The sequence below is a fragment of the Oryctolagus cuniculus genome, chromosome 9 (genome assembly GCF_964237555.1).
Source record: "Oryctolagus cuniculus chromosome 9, mOryCun1.1, whole genome shotgun sequence".
NCBI classification, from domain to species: domain Eukaryota; kingdom Metazoa; phylum Chordata; class Mammalia; order Lagomorpha; family Leporidae; genus Oryctolagus; species Oryctolagus cuniculus.
The window spans coordinates 64888962-64911542 of record NC_091440.1 but is presented as its reverse complement, the minus strand read 5'-3'; the positions used below and the strand labels follow the sequence as shown (position 1 = coordinate 64911542).

The 22581-nt window shown below is 50.0% G+C and overlaps 1 protein-coding gene across 1 annotated transcript in view; it reads left to right on the top strand.

Moving 5' to 3' along the window:
* Positions 1–4885: 4885 nt before the first annotated feature.
* Positions 4886–22581, top strand: part of SIAH3 (siah E3 ubiquitin protein ligase family member 3) — a 74346-nt gene continuing 56650 nt past the window's right edge. Inside the window, exon 1 of the mRNA XM_002712954.5 lies at positions 4886–5306. Within this exon, the coding sequence (XP_002713000.3) occupies positions 5172–5306 (135 nt within the window). The 5' untranslated portion in view covers positions 4886–5171. The remainder of the gene's footprint in view (positions 5307–22581) is intronic.

Here is a 22581-nt window from a genome sequence, read left to right as displayed (position 1 = left end):
ATCCCAATAATCTGATGAAAGAAATCAAAAACAGAACTAAATAAGTGGAGAGATATTCCATATTCCTGGATAGGAAGATACAATACTGTTCAAGTTGAGGTTCTTCTTTGCTTGAGCTTCTTGATGTGTAAATGTGATGTAATCTCAATGAAAATCCTGGCAGGTTATTTTTGAATATTGGCAAGCTGACTCTAAAGTTTATATATAGAGGCAAAAAACCCAGAACCACTGAAATAATACTGAAAGAAAAGAACAAAGTCAGAGGTCTGACATTAGCTGACTTCAAGATTGACTATAAAGACCCAGTAATTAGGACAGGGTGGTATTGGTGAAGCAGCTGACAAATAAATCAATGGAACAAAATAGGGCCCAGAAATAGACCCACATAATTTTATCAATGGATCTTTGACAAAACAACACAATGGAGCAAAGATCCTTTTCAATAAATGATATTGGAATATATAGGCATACACATGCAAAGAATGTTTTTAGACATAGACCTTACATCCTACACAAAAATGAATTCAAATGAATCACAGACATAAATGTAAAAGGTAACTATGTAAAAAGTAACTAGCTTCCTAGAAGCTAACATAAGAGAAAGTCTAGATGACCTTGAGTATGGTGATAATTTTTTAGATACAACAAAGTCACAGTCCATGAAAGAAATATGTGATAACCTGGACTTCATTAAAACTTAAAACTTCTGCCCTGTGAAAAACAATGTCAAGAGAATGAGAAGACAAACTATAGGAGAAAATGTTTTCAAAAGACACATTTGATATAGCACTATTATCCAAAACATACAAAGAACTCTTAAACTCAACAACAAGAAAAGATTTTAAAAAGGGCTAAAGACCTGAACAGATACCTCATCAAAGAAGGTACACAGCTGGCAATAAAGGATATAAAAAGATGTCCCACAACATGTATCATCAGAGAAATGCAAATGAAGGCCACAAGGAGGTACGACTGCAGACTGCTCTGCCCAAACTGAGAGTAATGAAGACATGAAAGGCTGGCAAGTGTGTGGAGCAACAGGAATCCTCACTCACACGCAGAATGGCACAGCCACTTTGGAAGACAATGGGCCATGTTTTATAAAACTAAACATACCTTGACCATCCACTCCTTGGCATTTATTCACACCGAATGAAAACATGTCCACACAAAAGTCTGCACACAGACACTCACAGCAGCTTTATTCTTAACTGTCAAACCTTGAAGACAATCAAGATGTCCTTCAGTTGGCGAGTGGATAATTGTGCTATAGCCAGACAATGGATTATTGTTCAGCACACAGAGAGACACACAGCCTCTCTCTCTCTCTCTCTTTCTCTCTCTCTCTCTCTCTCTCACACACACACACACACACAACACACACACACACACACACACACACACCTGGTATCAAGCCATGAAAAGAAGCTTAATGTGGCCGGCGCCGCGGCTCACTAGGCTAATCCTCCGCCTAGCGGCGCCGGCACACTGGGTTCTAATCCCGGTCGGGGCGCCTGATTCTGTCCCGGTTGCCCCTCTTCCAGGCCAGCTCTCTGCTGTGGCCCGGGAGTGCAGTGGAGGATGGCCCAAGTGCTTGGGCCCTGCACCCCATGAGAGACCAGGAGAAGCACCTGGTTCCTGGCTTCGGATCAATGCGATGCACCGGCCGCAGTGCGCCAGCCGCAGCGGCCATTGGAGGGTGAACCAATGGCAAAAGGAAGACCTTTCTCTCTGTCTCTCTCTCTCACTGTCCACTCTGCCTGCCAAAAAAAAAAAAAAAAAGAAGACGCTTAATGCATATTGCTAAGCGAAAAAAAGCCATTCTAAAAAGGCTACATGCTATATGGTTCCAATTAGAGGACATTCTGGAAGAGGCAAAATCATGGAGACAGAAACAAGGGGCTGCCACAGGTTGGTGGGGAGCAAGTGATGAATAATCTGAGTGCAGAGAATTTTTAGGGCCGTGAAACTCTTCTGTAAGATTCTACACGTTACTTTACGATTGTCCAAATCCATAGGAATGCACAATAGCAAGAGTGAAATGGGCAGGTTTTGTAGTTTCTAAGATGCTGCTTGGAATGCCCATCTTCCACATTGGAGTGCCTGGGTTCAGTCTCAGCTCTGCTTCTGAATTCAGTTCCCTGCTAAGGCACACCCTGGCGAGCAGAGGTGATGGCTCCCGTTCGTGGGCCCCTGACGCTCATGTGAGAGACCCAGACTGAGTTCTGGGCTTCTGCCTTCAACCTGGTCCAGCTCCATCTGTTGTTGGTATTTGAGAAGTCAACCAGTGGATGAAAGGGCTCTCTCCTTTCTCTTCTCTCTCTAATGAGTAATAAATTAAAATAAAAAATGAACCCAAATGCAATTATGGACTCTGATTATAATGATGTGTCAATACAGACTTATCACTTTCTATTTATTTATTTTTATTTGACAGATAGAGTTAGACAATGAGAGAGAGAGAGAGAGAGAGAAAGATCTTCCTTCTGTTGGTTCACTCCCCAAATGGCCTCTACGGCCGGCTCGGCGCCGATCCAAAACCAGGAGCCAGGTGCTTCCTCCTGGTCTCCCATGCAGGTGCAGGGCCCAAGCACTTGGGCCATCCTCCACTCAGGCTCATCACTTTCAACAAATGTGCTACTCTGGACAGAGAGGGAGATGTGGACAACAGGGAGGCTGTGCGCGTGTGGGGGCCAGGAGTACGGAAGAACTTCCTGTATCTTCTCAAATTTGTTACAAAGCTGAAGCACTCTAAGAAGCAGTCTTCAATAAAACGTAAAAATAAAGGAGTACTGATCTCTCTGAGATTACCAAGACAGAGGCATAGGCCTTGGTCCTAGTTGATGGCATCCTCACTTTGCCAGGGCTGGCGCTGTGGTGTAGCAGGTAAAGCCGCCACCTGCTGTGCTGGCATCCCATATGGGCAACGGCTCGAATCCCAGATGTTCCACTTCCGACCTAGTTCTCTGCTGTGGCCTGGGGAAGCAGTAGAAGATGGCCCAAGTCCTTGGGCCCTTGCACCCACGTGGGAGACCCAGAAGAAGCTCCTGGCTGCTGGCTTCAGATCAGTGCAGCTCTGCCATTGTTGCCATTTGGGGAGTCAACTAGCAGATGGAAGACCCTCCCCCTGCCTCTCTGTAACTCTGCCTTTCAAATAAATAGTTTTAAAAAATAAATAAAACACAACAGCAAAACTCTTTATCCTTGTGAGACTTCTGCTAGAGTGAGAAAAACAGATGAAGAAAAAAAGTAAGGAAATAGAAACGAACACAATTGCTCCCTTCCGACCAAGGATGTACAGGTGGAAGTCTGGACGTCTCTGAATTGTGAAGTGTGTCTTTAAGGAATCCACGAAAGTATATCATCAATTTTCTCTGTATAACAACTAAGACAATCAAAAGGCACCAAATGTTTCTCTGCTAAACTGCTGAAAGTTTACTCCAGACAATGCAAGCTTTACAAAGTGGATTCCAGCATTGTGATGTAGCCACCCTTACTTACAAATCAGGTAATGAGTGGGTATAGGGACTCCTCTTCTATAAAAATATCACACTGGTGGGACTTTAATCAGTTCCAACAGTGTCATCTAGTTTTGTGCCAGTGCAATTGTCCTGGAAAGTGCAAATTTTCCATTTTAATCGGCGTTCACCTAAAACACTGGGTTTGCTTCTAATTCGTTAACGTGAACACTCCAGACTATGTCCCGGTTTCAGTAAACTTGTGGGTTCTTTTCCTCCTGTATTCTAATGTATTGTTAGTTTCATGACCTGACCGGCTCACAGACACAGGTGTGTGTGTACTGTGCCTCTGTCACAACCCACACAGGGCAGCCAGAGCAGAGCGAGAGCCATTTAGGAAGGAGTAATGGGCTCAGTGAGTGCCTTGCTCTCGGGAGGCAGATTCTGCCCCAGGTGGTATTGACAAAGAGAAAAATTGATTCACTGAAGACTCCTGCTTCAACCCCGGTGAGCTCACCTCGGACACAGCCTGCTACCTCCTGCTTAGGAGTCTTCAAGATCAGTGGGTGGCCTTCGCGTCCCTGCAACCCAGTTCTGGGATGGGGCTTCCAGGAGGACGGAACTGCCCTCTGCCTGCTCCAGCGCAGAAATGTGCTCCCAGAACTTGGAGAAACAAGAAAATGATGTGCTCTGGGCGTTTTTAATCTCTATTTTAATGTCTCTGACAATCTCGTGGTTAATTAGCAATTTGCTGCTCACCAATATGCAAACAAATGACAAGCACAGGTTCTCCGCATCGGTAATTATTTTGCTGATTTACAAGCCACTGTCTTCTCTGTGTAGGTTTTTCTCTGTGTGTGCACTCATGCATCAGGGATTGCATTATTTTTAGACGCATTCGCTGCATCTTTATGCTCTAATACTTCCAGACTTCAGTAATTACAGTATTTTGAAAATTACATCTATATACATAGATATGCATTTTCCCCTCAACTCCAAATGCATTTGTCAGGGGTTCTTTTCTTTGCTAAAAGAGCGGGGAGTAAGATTTATCAAGGGGCTGTAATCCAAACTGCAGAGAGTCAGCGCAAGATTGAAAGATACACATTTCTGCTGCTGCCAAACCCTTATCTGGAATCGGAGTCTTGTAATATTTGATTTTCTCCCAAGCAGCTCTGGTGAGCCGAGCCACGGTCTGCGTTATCCATCTGCCTACTTTGGAGCAGAGTGTTTTACTATTTGGCTTTACTTTTTTTTTTTTTTTTTTTTTTTTTTTGCCAAGGTATTAAGGAAAGCTCTCATGTTAAATTAAGTCAATTAATAAATGGAGACACATTAAGCAATCAATTTTGTCAGCCTATCTCCCCGGCATTATGTATGGTTGGCTGTAATCACAAGATAAATGCAATGTGCTGATCTATGGTAATGTTCAATAATACATTCTCCGCCAGGCTCAATTCATCAGGGAGTTTCGGTAGGAGAGGCATTCGTTATTGGCTGTCTCTGCACCTCAAGGATAACATTCCTGTCCTTTTGATTGGCTGCCTCACTGCTGCAAGATTCCAACCGTCTTATTTTGATGATGAATATGAAGGCACGCTAAGCCGGGCTGGAGCGGAGTGTCTGTGAGGCTGCGCTCTTTCCACAGCCCGAGGACTTGCAGCTGCCTGCTCTGCTCTCCCGGGCCAACAACCCCCCCCAAAAAAAGTTGTGATGCTTTTCTTCACCCAGTGCTTTGGGGCTGTGTTAGATCTCATTCACCTCCGGTTTCAGCACTACAAGGCTAAGCGGGTTTTCTCCGCCGCCGGGCAACTTGTCTGCGTTGTCAACCCCACGCACAACCTAAAGGTGAGTCTCGCGCTCTCTGCCGGTGCACGTCGCCCCCTCCCCACCCCCACCCCCCGCCCGCCCGGCTCTGCTCGGCTCAGGGTCGCGTCTTTTCTTGTGGGTGGGCGCGGAGGTGGGGGGCGTCCGAGTTCCTCCCTCCTGCACGTGCCGGGAGCTCTTTGCAAAAAAAAAAAAAAAAAAAAAAAGCCCTCTTTCCTGGTGCTAGGACCCGGTTTGCCTCTGCTGGTTCTTGCTCCCTAGGTGGCTCTGTGCTGGTAGCGACAGCGCGGTGTTGTCCTGACTGGCAAGCGAAACTGGAGTCGTGGTTCATGTTTCTTCCCCCACGCTGGTCAGCCTGAGTCGGGTGGGGGGCAGAAGCGAGGGTGGTGGCGGTATGTGGGGAGGTGTCCCTATCTCTCGCCCAAGTATTTGTGTGCAAGCGCTCAGGAGACGGGATTTTAAAAGTTAACCCACATTGGTGCCCGTCCCGTGTATCTGGAAAGGCAGGGAAGCACGAGGATTTTGGAAGCCCCTTCTGGCTACCCCTGGAGGCACCTGCAGGGTTACACACGGAGATAGGGATCCGGGGGCTGGCGCCTTCTGCAAAGTGTGTGTGTCCTTGTCCCCAGCCTGGCTGTGTGTGTTGTCGGGAGGAGCTTGGCTGGCTTCCTTCCTGCTAGCTAGCTGAGCGCCTTGCACTGAGGACGCCTGGGGGAGGAAGGCTCGGCTTCCTTCGACTAAGGGGAAGCGGCTCCCAGGAGCCCGGTGAGCAGCTGGGTGCTGAGCTGCCCGTGCGGCTGCCTGACTGCCCCGCTGGAGTCGTCGCCTCTGCATTTGTGCATCTGTGCACTGCCCTTTAGGAGAGCAGCCCGAAAATGAGGTGCCGGAAGGATCGCTCCTCCTCCTATAACCGCCAAGACTATGGGGAAATGAATGAAAAGCCACTGGGGGAGGGGTGGCGGGGGCGCCCGCAGCAGCTGCACTCCCCAGCGGTGAAACTCGGGGCTATCTTGCTGGGTCCTGGGATCAAAGGCGGACTTGGGAGTTTCTTAAGAGGTCAGATCTGTCATTCTGAGAATTGCCCTTGGGTAGAAAAAGTGCGGCTTGTTGCTTATCACTTTATAAACTCCCAACAGTCAGACTGGTGCCCCCTGGCCATCCCTGGAAATCCCCCTGGAAGGACAGCCACCTGGAGCCCTGGGGGCCATAAACCAGGGCGATTCCTGAGTGGAGCCGCCAGTGGACTGTTCTGGGGCAGCCCTGGTGCACCTGACCTAGGAACTGTGGCTCCCAGGCTGGGACCAATACCATCTGACACATGCATTTGTGCTTGCCCTGGCTTGCTCACTTTTTCCTCTTGTTCCCCTATTTCTTTTTTTTTCCCCTTTGTGGCTTAGTTTTATAAATGATAATTCACTCTCAGCCATTCTTGGCAAAGCAAGTGCATAGTATGCATATTAAAATAGAATTCTGAATTCCATTTTAGAGCCACTTTTGGGACTGCATTCAAACTCCCATTATTTTGTCACTTTACATTAGTTAAGTTCCCTGCGGCAAGAATTTTTGTTTACTCCTGTTTTGCATTTTAATACCTTCTAAGATTGTTCGCGAGACTTAGCCTCTCCAAAGTTTGGATTTCTCTGGTTCACTGACCGCGGCTGATGGTGGGAAGAGATGCTGTGGAGAGAGCCATCTGTGTTGTCTGCCTGGATACGGACAAGTGGTCCTGCCGCTGGGAGTCACGGGTGGAGGCCCCGAGTCAGCTCCGGCTGGCTGTGTGACCTCTATCTAGCCATACACCGTCGCCGAGTCTCCCCCTCTCTTCTCCGCCTGCACCGTGGACTTAAAAAGGCCGGTCCCGACTCCTCCATACCTTTGTGAGGCTGACAAGGGATACTAGAAGTGGGTGTGCTGTAGCTTACTCTCCTCTAAAAATAATGTGTGCTTTTCCAGATGATTTATGGGGTTCCAATAGGAACTCCAAAAGTTGTCACTGCAAGCCTGCAGGCAACTTCGAAATAATATAGGCAGTAACATCAAAATTGGTGGCATGTGCTTTGAGAGGCTATTTTCTGTGGCTCACCCTTTCACATACCATCTCACTCGGTTTTTCATTTCCCGTTACCAAAAAATAAATAAGTAACATAACCACTTGGAGGCTTTGCTCACTACAGGTAAACACAGCAAGGGAAGGACTGCTAGGGCATGGAACTAGGCACGCTATTCAGAGGACTGCTCCAACCAAGAAGAGACCCCTGCACCCCAGGGTGCCCCTGTGGGGGTCTTCACAAGGGCCCAGGTCCAGGTGGCCCGTTGAGCAAGCTTATATGAAGAAGAGCATCAAAGTTCAAAAGCAAGTTCTCTTTCTAAACATTCATTTCCATAAATAGACCAAAATATGCCTTGGATATAATAAGCATCTGATTTATCTAGGAGAAAAATATCCTTAAAAAAAAAAAAAATCCTGTGGCAATGTCCACCCAGAGTAGCTATTGATCTGTGCTACTCCCCTACACTGTGTGGCAGCTGAGCACGCTGAGAAGGGACTGAGGCTAGAGAGACTGCAACCTGGCTTTCCATCTTCCAAGTCCCAAAGGCCCAGGAGGGTCTGTGTGCTCCTGTTTTGCACATTATCCTCCCAGGCTTGTCCCAGGAATTCCGCCAGCATTTCAGGGGCTGAGGCAAGGGCTGAGTTATAACCAAGCAGACAAACTCGTGTGTGTTTACCGCACTTCTGTAGGTCACCTTCAATCTCAATCTTATTACGGTGATTACTCAGTAACCTGGGATCCCTTCAAGCAAGCTGCTGCCTTTCCTTCTAAATGGACAGCAGAAACTTGCTAGGGACTGCAGATAATCTGGTTAAGGCCAGCACACCCCTTAAAGTGCTCTTGAATTAAAAGGGACATTTGGAATAACTAGCCTTGAACACAAGACCAGCATCAAGTGAGTACCAAGCTGTGGGATGCAGATGCGACTCTGAGTTTCCTGGTATGTGTGTGTCTTGTCTGTAGGGATGGCTCCTTGCACAGTTTAGGGTTCAAAAGGAACACACACACACACACACACACACACACACACCCCGAGCTTTCCTTACCCCATGACAAGTGACCAGCAAGGAACCCATTTGCTTGGCAGCCGCCGGCACCCCTTCATTCCCAGAGGTGGTGGCAGCATGGCCCACAGGCTGCAGGGGGCGCTGGTGAGGGCCCTTGCTCCTGGTCCTGATTCAGCATCCCTGTCTCCCCATCGCCCTTTGCTTGGTTCCAAACCAAGAAAGCCTTTGTCTCCTGGCTCCTGTCCCATCCACACTCTTTGCTTCTGCAATGCCCTGCCTTCTGAAGGGTGGGACAGCCAGGCCCTGCACCAAAGCTGCTCCAGTAGTGCAGGCTGGGGCCCCTCTGGGGTCGGGCCTCAGTTTTCCCAAGCAGCTAAATGGAGGCTGGCTGAGTGACTTCCTCCTGTTAACCACAGCCTTTGCTAAACACGTTTCTGGGAGACTAGCAAAAGATTCTCTGGCAAACTTCCCAAAGGCCCTCCTTGATCCTTCTACCCTGCGCCAGCGCTGAGACCCCCACGCCCTCCTGGGCCTAGGAACTGAAGTGTTCTTACCTCTCCAGGGAAGGGAGGCTGTTCCTGCCTCCCTCAGCTGGTCCCTGCAGCTCCTCCGTGTTGTAAGCCATTAACCTTGGGTTTGCAGACAGGAGCATGCCCGCACGCACACACACACACACACACGCACATGCATGCACACACGTGTGTGGACACACTGGATGGGAGGGGCAGATGGGGCAATGATGGCTTTAACTCAAGTGGCTGCTAGATACAGATTGAAAACTGGAGCATTTCTGGGCTAGTCCTCGAAGCATCATGCCCCGGACCTCCTCAGACCAGTTTCAATGAATGTGTGCTGAGTTGCAGATGGGATGTAGGGTGGGGAGCCTTGGGGAGGAGGAGATAGAGGAGAGACAGGGAGAGAGCTGTAAGCCTCTGTGGTTCCCGGTTCCAGGGGCTCATCTTTGGAAATCCCCCTACCCCCGCCCTGGTGGCGGGTGTGCTTGCTAACCCTGCTTGACACAGCACAGCAGGTGGCTGAATGAGAGCTAAAGACCTGACCATTGTTTCCAGAGATTTAGCCGGTGGCCGGTGGCCTTCAGAGTGCGCAGCGTGAATACCTACTTTAAAGTAGTTGAAGGTTTCTTAATAGCCAGGACGTGGGTGACTCAGTTCTTCTCCGCTCTGCCCCCTCCGAGGGTCCATTCCCTTTCTCTGCCCCGTCTGGAGCCACTTCCCGACTCACTGGCTCACTAGCAGCTGGCTCGGAGGGGCCGGGGAGAGGGTGAGGGGGAGACCTGCAGCTGGGGCTTTCATTCTGCCAGCTTTATTCTAAAAAAGCTCCGCAGCCCCCTCTCGCCCTTGGGTTTCTGTAAATATTCTATGACACTCCACCGTACGGGCACCGAGCGGTCGCGCGGCTTCTCTGGTTAATGGTGATTGCAAATGAGGCTCCCGAGTCCCATAACAGAGAGCCCCAGAGCCCCGAGCAGTGATTTGGTTAGCTGCGTGCCGGTGGCGGAGCTGCAGAGCAGGCTGAAGCCGGTGGCGGGGAGGAGGTGAGCCGATTACCTCCCTACTGCATTAATCCAGCAGTGCCAAAGCCAATCTTGTGGAGTTCCCTTCACCATGATCCATCAGCCTGCAGGGACTGTTTGGGGGGAAATTAGAAAACCGATCCTGAACGCTTTCTCTGAAATCCACAGAGAGGTCAGGGTTATTTGGATAGCTGCCCGGGGGTAAGACAGCATTTTTTTTTTTTTTTTTTGGCAATTAGCAATAGGGAAAAAAAGCAACTGTCGGTGAAGTTATTTTACCCTGAGAAGTCCTCTTGGCCCAATCCGTTCTGTGCCCCATATTGAAGTGACGGTGATCTGTTGAGACACAGGTGTCCCATGGAAGGGGTCGACCTGGACGATGCAGAGCTACACTCCCACGGGGTCTGCAGCTCAGGGAATGACGGGAGAATGTCAAAGCCAGGAGACTAACCTTCCTTACTCTGAGGCCAAGAGGGGAACTACCTTGTGTTTTAGCTTCCGGTGGCTGATGTGATGGATCACCACCAACTCAAGGCATCAGACCATGGAAACCTGTGCTAGCCCAGCTGGGAAGCAGAGATTCAAAATCAACCTGGCCATGCCCCCTCCAAAGGCTCCAGGAAAGAATCTCACCTCTCCCAACTTCTGACAGTTCTGTGTGTTCCTTGGCTTGTGGCTGCGTCCATCCAGTTTCTGCTACATTGGTCATGCTGCCTACTCTTCTTCCCCGCGTGTCTCCTCCTTGCTGTCTGGCTTGATTGAGTTGGGGGCCCACCTGGATACCCAGGATAAGCTGCCCCTCTCAAGGACCTTCATTTCATCATGTCCTTTGTCATGGAATAGTCACTGTTCGGCCATGTAAGGTAATATGCTATAGTGCCCGGCACTGGGAGTGGACATTTCTTTGTGTGTGTGTGTGGGGGGGGGGGGTCAACTCATTCTATGACTTTGCAAAGTCCACCTGTTTATAGTGACAGAACTGGGACTGAGAGTTAGGTTTCCCAATGCCAGACCTACAACCCTGCACGAGCCTAGGCTACCCCAGCATCCTACCCTGGGCCATCAGTGTGACCCCAGGGGCTGAGCCACCTCATCACCGGACACACAGTTGCTCAGCAAATCAGAGCCTCTAGATCCTCCTCCTCCTCCTCTTCCTCCCACCTTGTTCTCCTACACCCTCCATAGGTTTCTTTCCTTTTTCAAATAATATAGGGACCACAAATGTGTGCATGTCACATCTTAAAGACTAAATGGTGACGAGGAACACGGTCCAAAAGCTAGAGCTTTATAGTTCGCCTGGGGTGCATACTTTATAAGTGCAAGACATCAAGGTGGGGAGGAGCAGTGGGTGTTGGGGACAAGCGTCCAGCATGTGGGACATAGGCCTGAGTTCAAATCCTGCCTACACCACTAGCTGATGTGCAGCTTTGGACAAATGACTCATGCTCTTAGGGGTTCCTCCTTTTATGTCCTCCTTTGTACAAAGCAGAAAGCAGTGCCCCCTTCCTTGGTGGCTGTGAGTTTATGTAGCAGGGGTGGGGAATATCTGGCCCGCGGACCGCCAAATCATTTGATCCGGCCCTGTCAAGCCAACTGCAGGTGGGACTCAAAATTCAACACATCCATGGGGATGGCGCTGTGGTGTAGCAGGTAAAGCCACCACCCGTAGTGCTGGCATCCCATATGGGCGCCGGTTCAAGTCCCAGCTGCTCCACTTCCGATCCAGCTCTCTGCTATGGCCTGGGAAAGCAATAGAAGATAGCCCAAGTCCTTGGGCCCCTGCACCCACGTGGGAGACCAGGAAGAAGCTCCTGGCTCCTGGCTTCAGATCAACACAGCTCCAGCTGATGTGGCCATATGGGAGTAAATCAGTGGATGCAAGACACACACACACACACACACACACACACACCCGCCCCAGCCGCCTTTCCTTCTCTCTCTGTGTAACTCTGACTTTCAAATAAAGAAATAAATCTTTTAAAAAAATTTGAATACATCCATAGCAGGCTAATTTTCAAGTGAATGATTTTGTATGTCCTAAGAATGATGTTAGAGATGCCCAAATAAATGACCCTTGGCAGAGAAAATGTTCACCCCTGGAACTAGGGAGATGTTTGCCATGGAGAGCGGGGTGAACAGCAGTGGTCACTGTGACAGAGGTGGCTCTTTGCAGCTGGCTTCCACCCACACTCCCTACCAGCCATCGGCCCCAGCCCTCCCACCCTTGCTGCGATTCTCCGCACTCACCAGTTGTCTGTTTGGGAACTCATTTCTCCTTGAAGGGAATTTTGAATAGCACAATGCCTTGCCTTACGTAAAAGTCAGATACCTCTTTAATGTTTGGCTTCTGAGAAAGTCCTGCACCCTGTTGGCTGCTGAGCCCCCAAGTCCAGTGGGAGAGGGGCTGGATCTAAGGAGGACACGTATGCCCACAGTGGGACAACTTCTGGCACAGTGCAGGGTGCTGTCAGTCACGGAGCCAGGAGCCATGCAGACAAATCACCTGCTCCAGCCATCCTGAAAACCTGCCCCTCATGACTTATGCATGATGTCATTAGCAGCAGCTCGAGTCTGCACATGGGTAGGTGGCTCTGCGATTTGGAGGGTCTCCGTCTGCGCGCTCACTGATGCCACTCAGAGATTCGGGAGGGTGGGCAGAGATCCGGAGGCGAAAGCAGGGTGCTCCCTGCACATGTGCGCATTTTCTCTCTGCCCCTCAGTCCCACGCATCAGGCAGAAAGAGCTTCTCTCTGAGGGCTGCAGGCATGAGGACAGGGATTTGAGGACACAGCCGTGGGATGAAGAGCGAGAGAGAGTGAGAGAGAGAGAGAGAGAGAGAGGTTCTGGCCCTCCCCAGGCTAGAAACGATTCCTGGATCCCACTGACATCAGAGAATTAAAAATCATCAACCTTGGCTTTGGGCCTTGGTTCTCTACACTGCAACCTGAGTTTCTACCTACCTACGCACATACACACACACACACACACACACACACACGATGGTGGTTTCAAGTTGCCCACCTGGGTGGGCCCTGAATAGCAGTATGAGATCACAGGTTGCCAAGCCCAGTGGCCAGGGAAACCTGGTCCTAGCACAGTGTAAGAAAAAGTGGAGATGAACAAGATTCTTCCTGTGCACCTGTCTGTGACTGACCATTCCATTCTCAGGAAAGAGGTAAGGCGAGAACACAAGTGGGGAAATCTGAGCAGAGTCCATGGGTTTTGGAGTCAGATCTAGTTTTGAACTCAGTGTTGCCTTTCTTAAGCAATATGTCTCTTTTTGAGAGCTCCCTTCCTCTCTCTCTTTGTCTCTCTGTCTTTCTCTGTCTCTCTCTGTCTCTCTCTCTCTCTCTCTCTCACACACACACACACACACACACACACAATGAGTTCCCATTCACTGGATCATTCCTCAAATGCCAACAACAGCTGGGGCCAACGCTGGGAGTCAGAAACCAAATCTATGATTTTTATGTGGGTGGCAAGGACCCAACTGCTTGAGTCATCCCCACTGCCTCCTCAGGTTTGCATCAGCAGGAAGCTGGAGTCAGGAGACGGAATCAGATATTGAACCATAGTACTCCGATATGGGACACGGGATTCATAACCAGTGTCTTTACTGCTGGGCTAACTGCCTCCCTATCCATGAGTAATATCTTTGACTTCAGCAACCCTGCATTTCCTTGTGGTCATTGTGAAGATTAAATAATGTGACAACATACACAGCTCAGATGTGACCCAGGCTCTTGGGAGAGTGACCAAACTTCTGTTCATATTGGATGTTGGAGGCGAGTAGGAAGGGAGAGTGAAAAGACCTTTCTGTTGAGTGATCAAGATTGAAGCAAAGCATGTTCAAGCGAAGAGAGCCATACGATGTTCTAGTTCAAGGTTCTGTGTAACCAAGGCGGCTCAAAGAGATGAAGGGAGTTGCACCAGGTTACAGTTGATGAGACCGTGGTTGGATCTAACCCTAACATTCTGCATTCAGACCGCTCCCTGTCTGTGCCACCACACTGCTGGGAGACGGGCAGAGCCATGGAGGACACCGCCTCTCTGATATGTCCCCACAGCAGTGTCGGACAGCTTCTCAGGGGCCTGTGTCCTCTGGGCCTCACCAGTTGGGCAACAGTGAGCATTAAGGCAAATGTCTTTCTAGTGTCTCGAGTGCTAGCACACATGTATAGTGAGGGACAGGGTGAGCAGCCACAAGAAGTCACCAAGGCCACACAGCCATAACCCAGACTTTCAAATAGCAGGCTGGATCAAGTTCTGCCACCTGAGGTTCCATTTGTATCTTGACCATGGTGGGACCAGGATGAAATGCCTTCAGATGCCAGCCCAAGATCTGTAGCAGAAGAACAGGTGGATAATTCACAATTGTGGTCTAACTAGAAATGTTGGCTATAACTCACAAGATGCTGTATCTCTTAATAATTTCTTGATCCTTTAATGTATTTTTAATCATAAATCCGTGATGAGGGAGCCACGTGCTACAGGGCTGTCTCCAAACCTTGGCATCAAAACCCCAGCAAGGAGAGAGTAGCTAGAGGCAGGGAGTGGCTGGACCTGCCCCCCCGCGCCCCCCCCATCCCCCGCCCAGGACAAAGCAGAAGGGAAGGCAGTTGTCTTTGAAGCGGGAAGATGACTTGGTTGGGTTAGCTCAGCACTACAAAAGCCCCACCAAGATGGAAACAAAGGCAGATCAGGAATGCAGGTTTCACAAAGGAACGACCAGCAAGTCCCACCACCTGCCTCTTTTTTCTTTCTTTCTTTCAAGATTTACTTATTTATTTGAAAGGCAGAGTTACAGACAGAAAGGGAGAGACAGAGGGAGGTCTTCACTCCCCAAATGGCCGCAACAGCCAGAGCTGGGCTGATCCAAAGCCAGGAGACAGGAGTTTCTTCCAGGTCTCCTCATGGGTGCAGGGGCCCAAGCACTCGGGCCGTCTTCCTCTGCCTTTCCAGCTGCATAAGCAGGGAGCTGGATCTGAAGTGGAACAGCCAGGACTTGAACTGCTGCCCATGAGAGATGGCAACACTGCAGGTGGCAGCTTTACCCACTACACCACAGTGCAGCCTCATAAAATACTTCAGGGAACTCTGCCATGACTTTACCTAAACGCCCCCGACTTTAGGACCTTTAGGTGTCCTATAGAAAAAGGAAAGTTGTGGACTAGCGCCATGGCTCACTTGGTTAATCCTCTGCCTTGTGGCGCCAGCATCCCATATGGGTGCCGGGTTCTAGTCCCGGTTGCTCCTCTTCCAGTCCAGCTCTCTGCTGTGGCCCGGGAAGGCAGTGGAGGATGGCCCAAGTGCTTGGGCCCCTGCACACACATGGAAGACCAGGAGGAGGCACCTGGCTCCTGGCTTCGGATCGGTGCAGCGCCAGCCGTGGCGGCCATTTTGGGGGGTGAACCAACGGAAGGAAGACCTTTCTCTCTGTCTCTCTCACTTCTATAACTCTACCTGTTAAATTAAAAAAAAAAAAAACCTAGAAAAAGAAAAAGGAAGTTAGTTTACCATGGCCATTTTTTTAAAATGGGTCACCTGGTTTGACAGGTGGATGGGAAGTTGGCAACTCACACTGGTGGCCAGGCCTGGGAAGTGAGCTGGTCTTGTCCGTCTCTGCCTCTCTCTCCAATGCCCCTGGGCGCTGCCCACACTGGAAACACACGTGCTCTCAGGCACCGGAGGAGCATTCAGCAGGCAGCCCTCCCCCTGACCGGAAGACGAAAAATCTCTTCATGCAGAAGGAAAAGGGTGCTTGTAAGAGAAGGTGGCGCTTGTCCTGTAGCACCTGTTCTCGGAGATCCAGAGGCCTTTGAAATCTGCCTTCTCGTTAGCAACTATGCTCTCTTGCTGATTTTTTTTTCTAAAATCAAACAGGAATGAAATTTTAAATGACCATTTTCTACCCAATTTAACTCAGCGTCTACCTTGGTTTCTGGAAATCCCTTTCCTTCACCCCCTCCAAGCATTTTCTTTTTCCACACCGGGGAAAGGAGGCACGCAGGTGAGATACGCAGGCTCAGAGCCGAGTGGCAGATGGCTGGAGCCAGGGGCGCTGAGGGGCAGTGTGGGAGATAGGACACAAAAGCATCGCAGCAAGCCCCAGCCCTCTCATCAGCTCGCCCTGACGGACACCTGCGACAGGTCCCCAAGGGCCGCGACTGCTCGCAGGAGAGGCTGCAGGAGGGTCTGCCCTCGGGGTCTGCTCGCCCCCCGCACAGCTCAGCATGGTGGCATGGGGACCAGAGGATCCAGACCAGCCTGTGCCACGCGGAGCCCTGCCCAGGCCGCCTCGCGAGCAGGAGGGTTGATGAGCATATCAAGAAGTCGCTGCCTTGAAGCCAAGTGATGCATCTGTTTGCGTCAGCGTGCTGACGGAAGCAAGTGGCAGAAACACAACACCCTCCAAGAATCAGAGAGGAATAGAAGCAGGAAGGCGAGCTCCCAGGCACTCACCACCCTCTCCTGGAAAATACTTGGCCAACGAAGCTTGCGCAGAACCCGGGGCCGAGCTGGCACTGGCCATTCTGGCTTCTTCCCTGCGGGCCCATGAGCATGTCATTCAACCTTGGCTTCCCCGTGTGTCCAAGGCCAGGGTGATCTTGCCCTTGGCCTTCCTCCCAGGTCACCTTTGATGTACAGGAATGGGTCTTCACGTTGAACCTATTGACGCACTATCTTGGGCTCAAATGAGTTTGCAGCCATTTTCACCAAGTGGTGGAGCAAACGGTGAATAAAATGGAAATAAACTGGGGAATTCAGTGGGCTAATTTCCCAGCTTAACTTATTTGCGGGGAGGTTGGGGGAGAAAACAGAAATTTAGTAGAAAAGTGAAAGTTCCAGATATATTTTCAGTAACTCTCCATCAAGGACTTCAGCCTCAGAGGTGGATTCAAATTTAGTTGCGATGTTCACAGCTGTGTGGCCCTTGGCAGGTGACTTAACTGCCCCAGGCTCCATTTGCCTGGACTGAAATAAGACATGTGGTGTGAAGTTAATGAAGAATTAATGTGAGAGGCCTGTGAAGAGCAGCACCCTCTTGCCTTCGTAAACACCGGCTTCTTTTTGTTTTCTTCCCTCCCTCCCTCCCTCCCTTCCTTTCTTCTTCTTCTTCTCTCTCTCTCTCTCTCTTCCTCCCTCTCTCCCTCCTTCCTGCTCTCCCTCCCTTCCTCCCTGCCTTTCTTCTTTTCATCATTAAGGGAATCTCCAGGAAATTCTCACATTATTTGATGAGTGGCTTAGAGAAGATCCCTGGGAACCGGAAAGCATTTGAAATTGTGAAAGGAACGGAGCCTTGTCGCATGGGGAAGCGACAAACGCTCGAGAGGGGGAACGACTCAATTAACTACTCCAAAGGCACCAGATGATGCTGAGAGAGTCTCGTCTTGTTATCTAGACACGGAATTAATAAGCCTAGTTCTCCTCTTTGGGAGAACTGGGAACAGAAAAGGGAACACAGTGCCAGGTACTGGGACGGCAGCTACCTGCACACTTACCGCCCAGCTACAAAAGTAAGTCACAGTCAAATGCAGGTCTCCTTTACTCCTTGGGGGTGTGTGGCTATGTCCAAGCAGGCAAGGTAGCAATGTGGCAGCCACCAAGTTGTCCAGGCAACTGGGGGCAGCCCGGAATATCCAGCAGTGGGAAGCAGGACCACGGCCGCACGGTTGTGGACCATTTCTTGCCAGGCCCTGTCTCCAGGAAGTATCAAACCCCACCCCCGACCATTGCAGTGACCCCTGGATCCATGTGAAGCCCAGGGTTCAGACTGGCCCCCCTCCCACCACGTTCTCTCCTGGGTCTGCATCCTTCTCCAAGGGTGTCTCCCCGGCTCTGTATCTCCGGGCAGAGCATACAGGACCAGCACACCCTCAGTGCTTGGTAAGCATCAGCGTAATTCATAAACTGAAGGCTCAGGACTGCAAGGACCGGCAGGAGAGTCCGGGAACTAAGCAGGTTATCGAGCCAGACGCTCCAGAACACAGGACGCAGGCGCGTACTTCCCAAAACGCACTCTAGCATGGACACCTGGCACTGGGGGCAGCCGGTCAGTGACACTTGGCCCCACCTCCTCCCCAGGTGCCCCCCTTGCGAGGAGAATACTGGGCTTCTGAACCTGGGCTATGTCTGGCTCATGGGTAAGGCAAGTGACACAAGGGAACGTGGTGTGATACCAAGTGCTGGATGCTTGGATTCAGCCCTGTGACGTTGGACTTGGCGATTTAGCTTTTTTGGCACCTCAGTTTTCCCATCTATGACATGGGAATAATAATAGCCCCTATCTCCTGGGATTGCTCTGAGGACTAAATGAGTTAAGATAGGAAGTCAATGCTATACCAGTGTTAGCTATTATAGCAGCTGTCTTGGGACTCATCATTACCAGAGGTGAGGAGGGTGTCCTGTCCAGAGGTCCTGATGGCAATGGCAGTGAAAGGGGCGAGAAGAATCTGCTGGCTTCCATCTACTGGACTGTAACTGCTTTATTTGGTCATAAGCTGCTCATCTAGTTCTCCACCTGCCGTTGAGAAATGCTTTCAGTTCAATTTTTGAGAACCCCAAATGGCTACAACAGCCGGGGCTGGGCCAGGTCAGGAGCCTGGAACACAGTGTGGGCCTCCCACATGGGTGGGAGGTACCTGGACCGTCTTCCATTGCTTCTCCAGGCCCACTCACAGGGAGCTAGCGCGGAAGTGGAGCAGCCAGGACTCCGATATGCCATGCTAGTGTTGCAGGCGGCAGCTTCACCCACTGCTCCACAGCGCTGGCCCCTAACTTCTCATTCTCCGTGGGGTTTGAGGCCCAGAAGATTCTCTCCCTCTTCTCAAGTAAGCAGAAGCAGCCCCAGGGAACCCAGGAAAGTCAGGAAACAGGTCTGTGGGATGGCGGGGCCTTCACGATTGGACAGCCTTTTCTGTCCCCTGATAGAGATAAATGTTGATAACTCAATGATGATGAAAACATTGTGAAGTGTCAAGCACAGCATGTTTAGTTACAAAAGCTAGGAATAATTGCTTCAGCCTGGCTGCTAAGAAAACCAGTTGTGGAGGCCAGGTTAATTCTAGGGAGAAATGGGCAAGTGGGGATTAATTGTTTAGAATGTAATGACTGCCGTGACCCAAACTAATGAGAGCAGACGGCAGTTTCCAATTTGAATTTCAGGAAGGAAATAGGCTGACTGGTATAGAATGGACAGACTGGCCTTTTTTTTTTTTTTTTACACAAGCCTTGTTTGGGTAAAAATAAGAAAGCATTTTGCAAGAACGGCTTCTAAGAAACTAGCCAAAAGTCTGTGCCGGACGCCTCGGGAAAAACTCTTGATTGATTGTTAAAAGCCTTGGCTGAGCTCTTCCCGGAGGTCCTGGGCAGGTTGGGGGACTGCAAGGCCAGGGTGAGTCATCTGCATGCTGGGGAGAGGGAGCCGGCTCCAGGCGTGGAACCAGAGCAGCCCTGCCACTTCCCAGCTCCGACCTTGAGCAGGTCACTTTCCCTTTCCGAGTCTGTCCCCGTCTCGCTAAACCAGGATGGATAACGGCACTGATTCTGCCAACCTCAAGGGCCTATAGCAAAGAGCAAATGAGAAAATATCAGGCCAAATACTCAACAACCGTTGAATCGCCATGTGGGTAGAGAGGATTATTTGGAGAAATTACCCCCTTTCTGGTTCTTTTATTGGCTTTTGTAAGCCTGCTTTGTCCTAAAAAGAACTCAAGCAACCTGCTTATTTTCTGTAAGTTCTTGCAAAGCTGTGAGCGCCATGTGGAAAAACTGTCAGGACAAGAGCAGGTGCAGTACAGGAAAAGACCCAAGATGGTTTGTTGAGTCCAGCTGGACAGTGGCCTGAGGGCCCCAGGAGGGAGCTGAGCTACTCTAAGGGTCCTTGGGAGGAATGACCTTGATCTCTGCCCTTGCTAGGTCTTCAGAGAGCTAAATGATGGAGGAAAGATGAGCAAGAGATGAAGAAGTGATTCATTTGTTCAAGTGTTTATTTACTGGGCACCTGCCAAGGGCAGTGGTGCCAGAATGGAGAGATGGACAGGGTGCTCGGGGGTTGCCTGCTTAGCGGGCCCCTCATGGGAGAAGTCCCAGATCCTTCACCGGTTTCCCAATTCATTTCCAGTTTCCTCCCACCTGCTCTGCCTTCTGAGCTGCCATTGGTACAGGGGATGCCGACCAGAACCCCCCTGGACTGTCTCCACTCACTGGCAAGCAGACTTACCCAAGTCCCACTGGGAAGCAAGGGCTCCGCAGTCGTGCTTCCACGTTCAGAGTAGGTGCTCAGAGGGTTTAGACCTGCTGCTCCGAGGACAAAGGCAAAGTCAATGAAAAATAACAGGCATTGCCAAGAATGGCAGAACTTAGAACCCTTGTGCATTGCTGGTAGGAATACAAAATAGTGCATCTGAGGGCCGGCGCCGCGGCTCACTAGGCTAATCCTCCGCCTAGCGGCGCCGGCACACCGGGTTCTAGTCCCGGTTGGGGCGCAGGATTCTGTCCCGGTTGCCCCTCTTCCAGGCCAGCTCTCTGCTGTGGCCCGGGAGTGCAGTGGAGGATGGCCCAGGTGCTTGGGCCCTGCACCCCATGGGAGACCAGGAAAAGCACCTGGCTCCTGGCTCCTGGCTCCTGGCTCCTGCCATCGGATCAGCGCGGTGCGCCGGCCACAGCGCGCCAGCCGCGGCGGCCATTGGAGGGTGAACCAACGGCAAAAGGAAGACCTTTCTCTCTGTCTCTCTCTCTCACTGTCCACTCTGCCTGTAAAAAAAAAAAAAAAAAAAAAAAAAAATAGTGCATCTGATATAAAAAAAAATGGTATGGAGTTGCTGGAAAAAACTAGCATAGGGACTCGCATTGTGGCATAGCAGATTAAGCTGCTGCTTGTGACGCTGCCATCCAATACCGATGCGCTGGTTCGAGTCCCTGCTGCTCCACTTCCAGTCTAGTTCCCTGCTAAAGCACCTGGGAAAGCAGGGGGAGGATGACCAAAGTTCTCAGGCCCTTGTCACCACATGGGAGACCCAGATGGAGTTCCAGGCTCGCTGCTGGCAGCAGCCTGGCCCAGCACCAGCTATTGAGGCCATTTGGGGAGTGAGCCAGCAGATGAAAGATACCTCTCCCTCTCTCTCTCCATAACTCTGCCTTTCAAATAAATAAAATAAATCTTTTTAAGAGTAACATAGAATTACCTTATGACTTAAATTCCACTTGTGGGTATATACCCAAAATATTAAAAGCAGACTCAAGCAGATATTTACATACTCATGGGCATTGTAGCATTATTCATAATAGCCCAAAGGGAGAAACAACCCAAATTTCCTTCAACAAATGAATCTCTAAACAAAATATGATATAAACATCTAATGGAATATTATTAAGCCATAAAAAGAAATGAAATTCTGCTGCATTCTATATCCTGAATAAACCTTGAAAATATTATGCTAATTGGAATAAGCTAGACACAAAAGGACAAACATCATATAGGTCCATTTATATGAACTATCTCAAATAGCAAATCCACAGGGCAGAATATAGATTAGATGTTGCCACGCATAAGGGCAGGGAGAAAAAGGTGGAGTTCTTTCTTAACAGTCATAATTTCTCCTTGCAGCAGTGCAAAAGTTTGGGGAAGTAGAGAGTAGTGATGATTGTATAAAATCGTGATTGTCATTAATGCTACTGAATTGTACACTTAAAAATAGTTGAAATAGTGAAATTTATCTTTGATATATTTTACCACAATAAAAAATATAGATTGCGCTCAAAGCAGCAACAACAATAAGACCAGGTCCCCAAACAAAGCTGGGCATGGTAGGGCCCTTGCTTGCTGGACTCTTTCATCCATGCTTCTTTCCCCTCTCTCTGAGCCGCCTGGGGCTGGTTAGTCCTCCTGTTCCCCCGTCTCCTCCCACCACTGGGCTTGGATTCCTCTTCCATGCTCCCGAAGTGGCCCCATTGAGGACAGTCCAGATCAGCCTCCTTGGCCATCTGCTCTCGAAGACAGTCACTCCTTTTCTCAAAGGACGCACGTTAGTGGTGGGATGCCATCATGCGTTGCTTAATGATGGGGATATGTTGTGAGAAGTACATCCCTGGGCTGTTTTGTCATTGTGTGAACATCATGGTGTGTACTTACACAAGGCTTCATGGTATGGTCTACTACACCTCTATGCCATATGGAATATTGCCCATTGTTCCTGTGGTACAAACCTGTTGCTAGAGTTTAGATGTCAGTTTGGGTGTCCTGCATAGGCCCCTGTGTTAGGGTCCTGCTACCCTTAAGGTCTTATGTTAATGGTGCATTGCCTAGCACAGAGCAAATGTTCAGTGAAGAAGGGTTTAACCAAGCCAAACTCTTCAGAGTAAATTTGGGAATAAAGAGAATTGTCTCTTGATCGACATAAATGATGTTCCCCACTCTGTAGAACCACCTGGGGACCACACGAGAAGCCACTGTAAGCCCAGAGCTCCACGGTCCTGCCTGACCCACCTTGGGCTGTGCCTCACCCTTGGGGAATCTGCAACCCCAAGCAACTGCTGCTTTCTGGAGCTCTCCCTCCCCCTTTCTAGAGAGCTGCTTCTGGGTACTTGGAGCTTGTATTCTGCAGGTCTGTCCTCCTAGACTGCACCAAGCCATCAGCAGTCATGACAGGTGACCAAGTGTTTGTGTTATGGCTGTGGGCAGAGCTCAGAGGTACAGAGGC